We start from the raw sequence: 15,579 nt of genomic DNA on the forward strand, positions 1-15,579 counted from the left end.
CTGACTTAAGAATGGTAGGAGGGTGTGTGTATAGTGAATTGGGGTTGTAGGCGAAAAGGGTTTCTATTGGGCTTTAGTATTGGCCTGGTTTAGAACTGAGGGGTGCATATAGGGAAATCTGGGGGTGCAAGGGTAAAAACTGACTGTTTGGCCCATCTGTCATTATTTATCAAATAAAATCTGATTTTGGGCTTTAAATTGCAATTTGAACCAATAAAACTCTAACTTCAGCTGCACAAATAAATATTAGAACATCCAAGAATAATTTATGCAATTAAAATTACTTTTTAAGCCCTTTTTATTTCCAAACACACTAAATCNAATAATTACAAATCCTCTACAAATCAATCATTTAAGCACAAATATTCTATCAAAAATTTTAATTTTAAAGCATAAATGTGGACATAAATATGCACTCATCAGCGGGTTCGTAAGTCGAGATACCCTCGGGTGTCTACTCTTTCTCCAGTAAAACCAACAATTTGCTCGTTAAACGGAGCAATCATATCTTCTATGATTTCCATTCTTCTAAAGGTTGTCCAGTATAATATATTGACTGAACTGCCTTGATCAACAAGGACCTTACTCACATCATATTGTGCAATGCGGGCTGTGATGACCATGGGATCGTTTTGATCAGGATCTGGTGCGTGAAAATCCCTGTTTGTGAAGCTTATATCAGGCATTGACACCGGATTGCGTACCACCGAGTGTACGCTACGCAGGCTTCTCAAATGTCTCTTCCGGGCTGTGGACGAAGCACCTCCTCCAGCAAAACCGCCCGAGATGGTATCAATCATGCCTTTGACCATGGGATCTCGCTCTCTGGGTCGACTGCGGGATCTGTGGCTCGGGGGACTTCGAGAACGGTCGCGTGAGTGGTTACCCTTCCGTTTTGCATGTTCTGGGCTTCTTCGTGTCTTTCTGGGAGAATGTCCCACGCGGCCAGAATCCTCCTTTACGAACTCCCGAAGGTGTTCGGCACGGATTAGCTTCTCTAATTCATCTTTGAGAGTTTGGCAGCCTTCAGTAGTATGTCCCCCTGAATTATGGAATCGGCATATCTGCGCCGCATCCACGTTTTTTGGTGGAAATTTTCTTCTTTGAAAGATCAGGTTCGATTGTAGAGCTCTTTCCAACACCTTTTCTCTAGGGGCGGTAAGGTGCGCATAGCGGTCGTATCTAGGGTTTAGATTCACCATTGGCTTCTGTTCTCGGACGTTCTCGACTCGCCGCTTCCCTTCCTTCTTGTTACCACTTACCGGATGCTCCTCGTGTTGTTGTTTCCGGAAAATCCTCTGATCTTCTATTTTGATAAATTTGGCCATTTTTTGTTGCAGCTCCTCCAACGTATTGGGTAACTTGGCGTATAAGCTTTCAGAGACGAATCCTGCTTTTAGGCAGTTGGGTAGACTGCTGATGATGAATTCGGGACTGGCCCCTTTTATCCTCCGGGCGGCGTGGTTGTATCGGTACATGAAGGCTTTGAGAGTTTCATCTTTCCCCTGTCTGAGATTAACTAGCTCGGCAGCAGTAACCTCCTCGTACCGGTTGGTGGAATATTGCTTTTTGAACATGCTTGTCAGCGTGCGGAAACTATCTACCGAATTGGGGGGAAGGGTGTAATACCACTCTAGGGCTTCTCCCCTCAGCACAGGGAAAATGCCCGACATTTTACTGGGTCACTTTGAGTGTAAAAGGCCATAGAATCAATGAAGTTCCGCAAATGATGATCTGGATTCGTCGTGCCGTCAAACTTCTCAACCTGAGGTGGGGGCCGATTGGGCATAGGGGCCTGCATGATGACATCAGTGAATGGCAAGAAGTCCGGGGACCGGGGGAAGGAGGCAGATTATGATTCTGACTGTCTTCTGATGTCTCCCGGTCGTGATGTTTTTCTTTGTTGCGTTCAGCATCATCGGTCTTCTTCTGTTGTAATTATTGCTGTAAAGTGGCAATAGTTCAGGCTTGTTCTTCTAGCTGCACTTGCAGTTCTCTTATCATCTGAATTGGATCTGGATTCTCCATGCCTCTTGTGGTCACCATTGGGACTCTTGACTTTTGGGCCCCACGGTGGGCGCCAAAATGTTTCGGTATGAATATTTTGGGGACCGAATGAACTGACCTAGATGATGTGGCACTCCCGTTGTGTGTTGATTAAGTAGACTGGTGTACCTTCTTTCGTGAATTGAACGTCCGCTTTCCTTCAATCTACAATTGTACGGAAATCTCCAAGCTTTAACCGGAGGGGGGAGGTACCGTAGAGCAAAATGGCATAAGAGAGAGCGTACCTGGCTTGTGACTCCAGTCCTGTATATATAGATTATTATCAAATATAAACAGAATGTATAATATAAACAGTCATACCTGAATATCCGGTTGTTCAGATTTTATCTGATATAATTTTTGTTAAGATATGAATACGATGGATTATATCCTTACTATGGACCGTCGAGCCAATAATAACGACCCATCATTTATGATCGAAGCCCACTATTCTCTTGGACCGCTCGGTTACTAATTGTAACCGTTTGACCCAAATATCATATCGTACATGATTCAATACTAAATTACCTTCGTCTGTTATCCAAAATATGTGACATTACCTCTAATTCAATAAGAATAAAAGTGTGTAAGACTTGATTTTCATATTTAGTATGGTTCTAAAAAAAGCGAATTAAAATTCTAAAATTTATTATATATATATATATATATATATATATATATATATATATATATATATATATATGATTGCTAATTTACGTAAAGTGATTTTTCAGTTGGTACATTTTAGCAAAGTGTATCAAATTTTAGGTTACAAAAATATCCCTATTTAAAAAAAAACATACTTTAAATATAAGGGTACTTTAGTAATTTTAAAATTTAATTTAAATAAAAAATAAAAAAAGATAGTTATTCATTAATTATTTTTTAAAATAAAAAATAAAAAGAAAGGTAGTTATTTTCCACTACTTAAGAAATATTTTTAATTATAATATTTTTAAATAGATATAATTTTTATAGTTACGTTGTTTTTTTTAGATGGGTGCATCACATCCATAGGCAACATATTTTCCATGATTAAAGAAAAATAAAATAAAAAATAAAATAAAAGGTAGTTGTTTTTTTAACCCAGACGGGTTCTAATAAACCCTAAACCCCAAACCATTATATTTTTTAAAATGTAGTTGTTTTTTAAAATAAAAAATAAAGTAAAAGGTAGTTGTTTTTTAAAATTAAAAATAAAATAAAAGCTAATAACTTCTTTTGTACACGTGGACCAATCAAGATTTTTAATAAGTACCTTTTATTTTGTTATTTTAAATTAAATTTTAAAATTATTAAAATACCCTTGGACTTGTTGGTTTTCTTTTTTAACAGGGACATTTTTGTAACCTAAAACTTGGTACACTTTGCTAAAATGTACCAACTTAAAAACTACCTTACGTAAATTAGCAAACCCCATATATATATATATATATATTGCTAATTTACGTAAAGTGATTTTTCAGTTGGTACATTTTAGCATACCAAATTTTAGGTTACAAAAATATCCCTATTTAAAAAAAAACATACTTTATATATAAGGATACTTTAGTAATTTTAAAATTTAAATTAAATAAAAAATAGAAAAAGGTAGTTATTCATTAATTGTTTTTTAAAATAAAAAATAAAAAGAAAGGTAGTTATTTTCCACTACTTAAGGAATATTTTTAATTATAATATTTTTAAATAGATATAATTTTTATAGTGACGTTGTTTTTTTAAAAATGGGTGGATCACATCCATAGGTAACATATTTTCCATGACTTAAAAGGTATCTTTTGCAATTTTTATTTCCATGACTTTATAGAACCCTTCTGGGTTTATAGAACCCGTCTGGGTTTATAGAACCCGTCTGGGTTTATAGAACCCGTATGGGTTTATAAAACCCGTATGGGTTAAAAAAACAACTACCCTTTATTTTATTTTTTATTTTAAAAAACAACTATCTTTTAAAAAATATATAATAAAAGCTAATAACTTCCCTCGTGGACCAATCAGGATTTTTCATAACTACCTTTTATTTTTTTTATTTTAAATTAAATTTTAAAATTATTAAAATTCCCTTAGATTTAAAGTTGGTTGTCTTTTTTAACAGGAACATTTTTGTAACCTAAAACTTGGTATACTTTGCTAAAATGTACCAACTACTTTACGTAAATTAGCAAATCTCTATATTTATATATATGAGAATTTTCATTATTTAGTTCCATTTGTAAAACTTCATCTGTGTAACCTTATTTTCTTACATCCTCTTGAAAATTTTGAAATCATTTCTCATGTTCTTTTCTTATCAAAAGTTGCAACTTTGAAGATAACGGAATTTAAGAAAATTTGACTTATGATGACGTCCTGCGGGTACATTTGTTCAATTATAGTGCAAAGTTTTATATCTATAGAAATGTAATCAATTTGTTAGAAGTCTCACATCGACTAGAGATAAGGCTAATTTATAATATATAAGTGAGATGCAAACCTCACCTTACAAGCCGATTTTGTGGAGTTGAGTTAGGCCTAAAACTCATTTTCTAATACAACTTTTATCAAAATTTATAATACTATTTAGATTTATGATTTTAAACGTTTTATTGAAGAATAATAATGATCCAAAACTTTTACTTAACACCAAATAATTAAGTGGTATATATATATATATATATATATATATATATATATATATATATATATATATATATATATAAGGTGAGGTTTGGTTTATATAAGGATTATCACTTGCTCATTAATAATAAAAATATTAATACAAAAGAAGTATGACTTCTAATATATTAAAATTGGAAAAAAAAAAATCATTATTTTATCCTTGATAAAATAGTTTAAAGTCACGTCGCTTGTTAAAATGTTTTTAAATTACATTGATTATACGTGTCGCGTTGTTTATTGACCTTAATAGTTTCTAAGAAGTCATAAGTATTACTTTCTATAATTAAACCTATCAAATTAGATTAATTATAAAGTCAATTCTATTATTATTATTATTATTATTATTATTATTATTATTATTATTATTTTTATTACTTTATTTTTAGGTACGTACTTGTCAGTAAGACAATGCATTAATTCTTGGATGGCGCACGTATAATAAGGAAATAATGGTAGCAGAGCCTACTACCTGCAAAGCAGAGTCTTGTAATAAAATTTGGAAAGTGGAGGTAGGTTCCTATCGTTTTATTGATATTAATACGTTCATTAGAACAAAATCAATATCAATATATTAATTGTAAGACACAGTTAGGTCACCATTCTATTAACTGCGGACATAACCCTATCCTCTTCACTCTCAAAATACACAGCTTCCAATATTCTTATCATTAGATTTTTTAAAATATCATTGCATTGCATTGCATTGCTAATAGCTTTTACTGGAGCTTGCCACATATCTTGAAAATTAAGAGAAAACATACATAAACATGTTCTAATAAAAATGCCAAAAATAAGATTAAAAAGAATAAGAATAAAAATAAGTTCAACCTTTGACAGTCTACAACATTGTACACGAAGCAAGTGTGTGTAATTAATCCTTTGTATTAATAATATTGTAGTGATAGGTATATATGCAGGTACACCATCATTGATTGAACTTTATACCTTACCATTACACTGCCTTTGGTCTGAAACAAAAAGGTAATTAAGACAACCTAACTACATTCACTACAGTGTCTTATTTACAAATACGTGGAGAGCACGGGTTAATTTTGTTTGCATACTGTCCACTATTCAAGCTGTGGTCTCTGATGGATGAACAGAATGTAAATAGTGAGACAGGTTTTATAGTATGGAAGAGTACGTTGAGTGGGTCTACAGTGAAGAAGAACAGAATGAATGAGTATAGCTTTGTTGTTTGATTATGAAAAAAAAAAAGATTTCGATTGATAGATTTTACTCCCTATTTAGTGCAGGATCATGAAACAGAAGAAGAAAACCCATATGGGTCCCACCTTTTCTTTGCAGATTTACCAACCTTGGAAGATGATGGGGCCTGTACTGAAGAGTCTGGATTAAAACACGACACAGGTGATTAATATATACCAAAATTTAGGTTGTTCGTTTGGTATGTAGTTACCTATCTACTTATTTATTTTATTCAAAATTCCACTCTCACCACCTTCTCTAATTTTTAATTCAGTTTCAATTTCATTATTTTTCATACGTTTCACTTTTATAATTTGTTTTTTTTTTAAATATGAATTTAATTTGTGGCTTTTTAAATTTTAATCCTTCTAAATTATATTTTCTTATTATCAACTACTCGAGAGATATGATAATAATCACGCTATTGTCGGCCAGTAACGTTCTATATTAAAGAAGATTTAGTTTCTAAAAATATATCATGATTTACTTTTACTTTAGTACTTATATCTTTCAAACTTTTACATTTATATATTTTTAATCAACTTTTAATTTACTTATTCATTTACTTCTTATTATAATTGATAAACTTTTAATTACAGTTATTTTATTGAAAGCATTTTTTTGAGTTAACTATAATTTTAGTTCTTGAATTTTAATTTAAAATTAAAATTCCTTTTTGTAAAAGACATTGATATATTTTAGTTCACAAACTTTAAAAATTATGGATATAATTTTTTTAATCTAATTATATTAAATGTTTTTAACTATCTTTCAATAGATATTAAAGTATAAACGTGTCATAAAATATAAATAATTTAAATGCTAATAAAAAAATGTTTGGCACGAGCTAACATTTTTATTAATTTATTTTTAAATTTTGAAATCAAAATATAAAAACAAAACAAATAATTTTAGATCAAAGTTAAAAATCTAAAAAATATATTTAACATGTTTTCTTGTTGTCATCACAAATATTGCGTCTAATATTTTTCGTTTTGACAGACAAAGACTAAAGAATTATACTTTTAACCTTTATAAAAGGAATGTTTTTAAACATAGGATTTATTAAAAGTTTTTTCTTACAATAATACGGAACACAATGAGCGATTAAATATTAACTTTTATTTAGTTGTCTAATTTTAGGATTTTGTCGGATTTAATATGTTTTTATTACATAGTATTTCCTATGTTTTAACCTCCAAAATTTAAAACATGATTCCTTTTTAGTATTCCTTCCACTAGTAAAAAATCGATCTTTTACCGCACACATTATGTCGCGGTTCAATAGAAACCGAAGCATAATATTATGCGGTGACATTTTTGAAATTATATCAACAGTATAGGTCGCAGTTCCTCATTGAACCGCGGTCTATTCCTCCTGCAAAATTCTGATATTCCGCAAAAGCAGTTCTGAAAAAAAAATTCAGCGGAATATGCCGCGGTTCTGAGGGGAACTGCGGTATATTCCCCTGCAACTTTTTTTTTCAGATTTGACTTGGCGGGAAGTCAGAATTTTGCAGAAAAAAAATTGCAGGGGAATATACCGCGGTTCCCCTCAGAACCGCGGTCTATTCCCCTGAAATTTTTTTTCAGAACTGCTTTTGCTGAATGTCAGAATTTTGCAGGGGGAATAGACCGCGGTTCTGAGGGGAACAACGATCTATTCCACCGAAATTTTTTTTCAGAACTGCTTTTGTGGAATGTCAGAATTTTGCAGAGGGAATAGACCGCGATTCTAAGGGGAACCGCGGTTTATTCCCCCTGCAAAATTTTAAATTTTGAATATTTAAGGGAATAGGCCGCGGTTTGGCGGTGAACCGCGACATAAAGTTTGTAAGGTGGACATAGTGATCTTTCATTTTTTCAGAGAGAAGTTCTAGTCTTGCATATGTATTCTTCATTTGCAATGAGAGTCCATCTATATTTATCATTTTCTTGATCAATTTGCATGCATATTTACTTTTATCATTTTGCATTTTAAAACCCCCAAATATTTTTCTTATATTCTTAACTAGTTAAGAAAAAGCACAACTGTTTAGTGCCGTGAGTCTCTTGGGAAAACTATACTTGGTCTTACCATTTTATATTACTTGATACGATTTGGTACATTTGCTGGAGTCTTAACAAGTTTTTGGCGCTGTTGCCGGGGACTCGTGGTATAACTATTCTATTTGTGTGATTCTTAACCAGTTAGACTTTATCTTTTTTTTTAAAAAAAAAAATATTGTTTTTATTTTTTGGGCTAATTGTATGCTCTAGTGCAGTGTTCTTCAATGTATGTACGGTAAAATTCGTACTAGGAGCACAAGATCATCAAGACCTCTTTTTTTAGGTTTGGAAGTAGAGAAGATTGCCAGTAGTAGATAAAAAAGATAAATAATGAATAAGGCAGATAAGAAAGGAGAATTGGTTCACCAACATCTTGGTGTGAAAAGTGACGAACCGAAACTTGGAACATAAGTGAAATTAAGGATTAGGTTATGGGTTGTTAAGAATATTATAGCAAATAGAGTTCTTGAGATTGAGGCTCCTTATTCTAGAAGAGTAAAGTTGGTGACAAGAAAATTGCCAAGATTTTGTTGGTGTCATGAAGGAAGGAAAAACGCCAACATCAAAAATCCGGATTGAGCTTAATTGGGTCAAGCTAATGACATTAAAGAAGCACTTACTGGGAGGCAACCCAATTTCTGACTTTTTCTTTTTAATTGATTATTTGTGTGGTTTGAATTTGATTTTTTCTCTTTGTGTGTTTGAGTTTTATTTTAGGTTAAATGTTGCTTCTGATGGCAGTAATAATAACATTTACTGATGGATGCTTCTACAACATTTACTGATGGATGTTGCTATGATGAGGACGATGAATCAACATTTATTGATGGATGCTGATATGGAAGAGGACGGTGACTAGACATCTATTGATGGATGTTAGGTGATTAGGCATGTACTGATGGATGCCGATGAAGATGAGAAAGATGAGAATCTACGTCCAGTTGTTAATCACTATAAAAAGTGATTAACGGTTTCACTAAAAATCACTTCAATCAGATTACAATAGAGTGAAAGAAAATATGATGATAGAACCTTCCTTTGACGAACGAACCAGAAGGGTGCTTCCTTCGACCAACGAACCGGAAGCGAGGATTCTACACTTTCCTTCAACTAATGAACCAGAACAGTGCATATAAGATCTTCCTTCGACAAACGAACTGGAAGATGACAACCTTGCCAACTCGAAGAGAACTGCTCCGACCTTTGACCCACAAAGCGCGAGCTTCTCCTATTCCCAAGACCAGGAAACTGGTCAAAAACTGAAAAGACATCTTACAACTGCCAGTGATAATCCATTATTGTAAGTTATAATCGATTATTCATGTCCGTTATAAGTGTCGCAACCGAAATCGCGATGGGACAACGATCCAAAAAAGAAACGTTTAGAAAAGATTTTGGAGTCGCCACCATAGTTTATTCTGGAAAAGTATGGAAAAACCATAAAACAATAAGGCATGGTCTGCGAAAACTGGATTTTAGGTCCGGGAGTCAGTTACGTGTAGGGAAGGTATTAGCATCCTACAACGCCTGCCCTAAGGCAGTACCTTTAATTAAATGCGTGAATGTGATGTGGTTTTCGAAATGTTTTATCATCCCTAAACTTAAAAAGAACAAAATATATTTTTTATTTTTTGTGCCCGACAAGGACTAGCTTTGCTCCTACGTTGTAGCTAAAAAAATTGTTTGTTGTTTTAAAATACTTATAATTTGGTATTTTTCAAAAAAGGGGAAAGGTTTTTTTACCACAAGGCCTACGCGAATGGTCGCACGTGTGCTTTGACCTTCTAAAACATATTTTGATTATTTTTGTGAAAGAAGGGGAAAGGTTTTTAGCACAAGGCATACGTGAACGGTCGCACGTGTGCTTTAACCCTTTAAAACATATTTTTATTATTTTTGTAAAAGAAAGGGAAAAGGCTTTTAGCACAAGGCCTACACGATTTTTGAGAGGTCCGAATTACGAGAAAAATTAAAAACTTTTAGAATCATCATACCATCGTAAAAATCCAATTACATAATACTGAAATTTATAAAATAAATTACGAAATAAAGTAAATCCACTTACATTGTTTCTGAAATTTATAACTCAAAGCTTTAAATAAATCAAGATTGTCCCCCACTCTCACGTCGATATCATGCATCTAGAACATCTGTTATACCCCCTGCTCCCGTATAACCAAGGTCATAGATCATCGCAAGACGCACACAACCACAAGCACAAACAAATATGGGTAAGCTACCGTAACATAACCAATAACAATAAATTATGTACATGATAAGTAAACACAACTTAACAACAATTCACTATCTACAACGCTATCTTACTAACAGAATCATCATGATCATCGTTAACATTCTCATTAACTATATCATTACTATACTATCCACGGTTATCTTTATTAACATCATCTCTAGACACAAGTTATTATGAATTCCCATAATTATCATGAAGGACATTGGTTTGTCTCTTGTACCTAACCCTACCACCTGTAGCTTCCCCATACAGGTTCATAATCAAACTACCTGTAGCTTCCCCATACAGGTTCACAATCATACCACCCGTAGGTTCCCCATACAGGTTCACAATCATACCACCTGTAGCTTCCCCATACAGGTNCCCCATACAGGTTCACAATCATACCACCCGTAGGTTCCCCATACAGGTTCACAATCATACCACCTGTAGCTTCCCCATACAGGTTCACAATCATATCACCTGTAGCTTCCCCATACAGGTTCACAATCATATCACCTGTAGCTTCCCCATACAGGTTCACAATCATACAATAGATAGTTGAAAGTTCAGGATTTACCAGGTACCGGATAACACATCCCTCTCTTCAAGTGTATAACACTAATAAAGTCAACCAAACATAATTCACAATCAAACTAAACTCTATTCACACCTCCCTTTCCATCACTTACACATCAATATCAAGTCTTATATAAAGACAATATAAATTTCTATAATATTTTAAGAATCATAACTCAATCCAAAATAATAACTCACTATTACTTTAATTAATCATTAAAATCTCACTTCTCTTTTTGGAAGTAAATTAATTTCTAATTCCAAAATAGTTAATTTAATTAATTTGATTACTAATTAATCTAAAAATATCAATTTCTTTCCTTTTCATAGAAATTAATTTCTCTTTCCAATAAATTAATTTGATTACAATTAAGTACTAATTAAATAATAATAATTTTCCTCTTATAATAATAATAATAATTAATATTATTATTGTTTTCTTCCCTCTTCACAATTTAAGTTTATTAGTTGATATCATAAAAATCATGAATTCCACACATCCGAAACCAGGCCCAAATAAACTTTCTTATTGTTGCAGTTAATAATTTTTTTTTGGGTGTTGCTCCCTACACCTCTCCAAGTGGGACCTGTACCTCCCCACTATTTTAATTTATTTCAAAAATATTCTACACCTCCTCATATTTTCTTTTATTCCAAAAATATCCTACACCTCCCTATTATCCTTAACAATCTTTCTCTTTCTCTCTCTACATTAATGGAGCATTTACATGGCTCATTAATGGAGCATTTCCATGACTCAAATTTGAACTTGTGATATATTTTCTTAAATAAGTTTGATTCAATCTATATATATCACAAGTTCAAATTTGAGTCATGTAAATGCTCCATTAATGAGCCATGTATATGCTCCATTAATGAGCCATGTAAATGCTCCATTAATGTAGAGAGAGAAAGAGAAAGATTGTTAAGGATAGGAGAGGTGTAGGGTATTTTTGGAATAAAAGAAAATAGTGGAGAGGTGTAGAATATTTTTAAAATAAATTAAAATAATGGGGAGGTACAGGTCCCACTTGGGGAGGTGGAGGGAGCAACACCTTTTTTTTTTAGATCAACTCTGGGCCTGCGGCCCAAATAAGTTCCAACAGTATCAACCAAGGTTTTTCATCCCAATCAGGATGAAGCTGCCAACGCCGGCCAACATCCACGACCACCACCATCAGTTCCAACATCAAAGAGCAACCCAAAATCATATTAGGAACCCTAAATTAGAGACGAAACCCATATCGCAACCATTTATCTTAACCGAAATTAAGAGATTAAAATACAGGAAACCCCAAATTCAATTTGAATGAATGGAACCCTATGTCTCAAATCGTAGAAGGAATCAAATCATTAGTTCAACACAACAAAAACCCCCAAAATTGAAGAACAACTGAAACCCTAAATTGTAGAATCAAAACCCCTAAATCACAGTTCTGTTTTTTACGCTATCGTCGCCGGATACTCAGCCCCTCTTGTCGTCGTCGTCGGAGGCCACCTGCGACGAGTTGCCGTCGTGACACCGATTGCACTCACCCGCAATCAAGACTGACCCGCCTCCACCATAGTGGTTTGCTTCGAAGAAAGAGGCTTCCACAACGAACACTGCTACTATGTCATTTCCTCCGCGCAACTGGAACTCGCGACCCTCCAAGCCGAAACGACCACTGTGCGTATTGTAGGTGGATCATGCTCGAGCCACCAAAGTTGCGTCAGTCGCCGTGAAAAAAAAAAACAGAAACCTAAAGCCTCTAGGTTTCGTATAATGAAGAAAGAAAAGAAAGAAAATGGGTAGAATGAGGGCAACTTGTGTGACCCTTCGAAGGAGATAGGGCTGGATCCTAATTTTGGTTAAAGCCCAATTCAAAACAAAAAGAGAAAGAAAATAACACTGTGGACTTACGCAAACAATTAACTTGGTCACTGATACTAACCTTAATTCCCTCTCATTAAAAGAATCTCTAAAACCCTAATTTTTTTTTTATCTTAATTGCAATTAAATGAACCTTCTAATTTCTTCTAACATGAATTCTTATAGAATTTAATTACGTGAATTCTTATAAAATTCACTTACGTAGAATTCAATTGTACAATTCAATTGCTTAATACGTAATAAACAATGCAATTTATTTATGATTGAATTCATCAATAAAAAATTCCAACATCATCCCACCACATCGAAAATATTCAATCATGATATTGAGTATTCAATTAAATTAATCACCATTTAAATGCAAAGATAGCTTTTATAAGCATAAAAGATACTTAAGAAATTTACTATATTCATCACACAATAAAGAAAAGTAAGCTTCTCATACCTTAGCCAATAAAAAAAAAAAAGCTTTTACCCTTTTTTCTACATACTCTTCTTCTCTTCAATCTCTCTGTCTCTTTCTTTTAATTTCACTTTTTCATTATTTTTTTTTTATTTTTTCAATAAAGATAAAATGGAGCATTCTAAACTTTTCCTATGTGCATTAGATTAAGGAAGCTGGTAGATGTGTGTAACAACTAAATAATCATAATTCATGGAAAAATTTGAGATATAAGATTTTGGCTAATATCACTTTGTTGTGCACACCATAACATGTAAAATATAATATCTGACAATACAAGTAGAAGATTTACGGAAACACAGTTCCTTGCACACCTCAATATTCCAAAGAGTTTCATAAGTCACCATCACACATATAGTCTCATTTCCCTTAAGGGATCGCATGGAGATAACAAATATCTCCCCCTAAAAAGTTTTATTGTCAAGATAAAAGAGGTAAGGTAGAAATGTCGAACCAAAGATCGTAGTTTGATGACACCAGTACGGTCTGAGAAGATGTCCATTCTTCGTTGTTCACAACCTTGGTCTTCAATTGGGATCTAAGTGATTAAACCGTCCCAGAAACAACTAGTAGATTGATTCTGGGCAAAGCTACGGTAATTAAGAAATTAATTCTACCTCTTTCAATTAGTTTCATTCAACGTAGTATTTTAAGTTTCTTTAACCGTTAGAAATGTGTGGTCATATTATTTTTATATATTTATTCAATAAATCACATATATTTTCTATCTCATGGAAAATATATTATTGAGNAAGGAAATATAAAATCATTTGCAAAAATGTAGTCAGTTTGTATGAATGCAAAAATAAGTGATATCATTGAAACCTTCAAAATGATATATTTTAGCNTGAATGCAAAAATAAGTGATATCATTGAAACCTTCAAAATGATATATTTTAGCCCGATGCAATGCACTATTGGACACATAATTTAACCAATTTTCTCTGTACCTTCATTTCAAAGAATCCGCAGTCGCACACCTAGTTAATTTTGAATTTGAAATCCAGGTTCGACTCCCGGCTGTGGAACTTACCTTTTAAATATTGGAATTCTTTTTTTAAAATAAAATTTTCCAATTATCATTATTATTCTGGATAATAAAAAATACTAATTCATTTTCTCCACTATTTTCCCTATTCTTTTACCTTTATACTACTTTTCCATGGTTTTAGGTCTTACAAAATTAATGACTTATTGTTCGATTGAAAATGAAAAGTTTCTTTAACAATTTATAATAATGTTATTTATTATATCTTTGTTTACTTTTAAACATTTACGAATGGTCATTTGTCCATACCTAATTTTTTCACATTTTATAAAATACATTAAATGTGAACTTTTAAGTCTTCAAATAATAAAGTGTTTTGTTCTTCGGTTATGCGCATTGATTNAGGAAGCTGGTAGATGTGTGTACCAACTAAACAGTCATAATTCATGGAAAAATTTGAGATATAAGATATTGACTAATATCACTATGTTGTGCACACCATAACATTTAAAATATAATATCTGACAATACAAGTAGACGCTTTACGGAAACACAGTTCCTTGCACACCTCACAATTCCACTAGAGTTTCACAAGTCACCATCACACATATAGCCTCATTTCCATTGAGGGATCGCATGGCGATAACAAATATCTCCACCTACAAAATTTTATTGTCAAGATAAAAGAGGTAAGGTAGAAATGTCGAACAGAAGATCGTGGTTTGATGCCACCAGTACGGTCTGAGAAGATGTCCATTCTTCGTTGCTCACCACCTTGGTCTTCAATTGGGATCTAATTGATTAAACAGTCCCAGAAACGACTAGTAGATTGATTTTGGACAAAGCTACGGTAATTTAGAAATTAATTCTACCTCTTTCAATTAGTTTCATTTAACGTTGTATTTTTAGTTTCTTTAACCGTTAGAAATGTATGGTCATATTTTTTTTATATATTTATTCAATAAATCACATATATCTTTTATCTCATGGAAAATATATTATTGAGAAAGGAAAAATAAAATCATTTGCAAAAATGTTGTCAGTTTGTATGAATGCAAAAATAAGTGATATCATTGAAAACCTTCAAAATGATAAATTTTAGCCCGATGCAATGCACTAGTTGGAAACATAATTTAAGCAATTTTCACTATACCTTCATTTCAAAGAATCCGTAGTAGCACACCTGGTTAATTTCGTGTTTAAAATTCGGTTCGACTCCCGGCTGCCGAAATTACCTTTTAAATATTGGAATTCTTTTTTAAAAAATAAAATTTTCCAAAAATCATTATTGTTTTGGATAATAAAAAATACTAATTCATTTTCTCCACTATTTTCCTTTTTCTTTTACCTTTATACTACTTTTCCATGGTTTTAGGCCTTACAAAATATATGACTTATTGTTTGACTGAAAATGCAAAGTTTCTTTAACAATTTATAATAATGTTATTTATTATATCTTTGTTTACTTTTAAACATTTACA

The 15,579-nt window shown here is 32.7% G+C and overlaps 1 protein-coding gene across 1 annotated transcript; it reads right to left on the bottom strand.

Moving 5' to 3' along the window:
* Nucleotides 1-419: 419 nt before the first annotated feature.
* On the bottom strand, nucleotides 420-1,673 carry LOC106763501. The gene has a single exon (XM_014647685.1). The coding sequence runs from the start codon at nucleotides 1,671-1,673 to the stop codon at nucleotides 420-422; it is 1,254 nt and encodes a 417-aa protein (XP_014503171.1).
* Between the last annotated feature and the right edge of the window lie 13,906 nt (nucleotides 1,674-15,579).

The sequence above is a fragment of the Vigna radiata genome, chromosome 6, assembly GCF_000741045.1.
Source record: "Vigna radiata var. radiata cultivar VC1973A chromosome 6, Vradiata_ver6, whole genome shotgun sequence".
In the NCBI taxonomy this organism is placed as follows: Eukaryota; Viridiplantae; Streptophyta; class Magnoliopsida; order Fabales; family Fabaceae; genus Vigna; species Vigna radiata.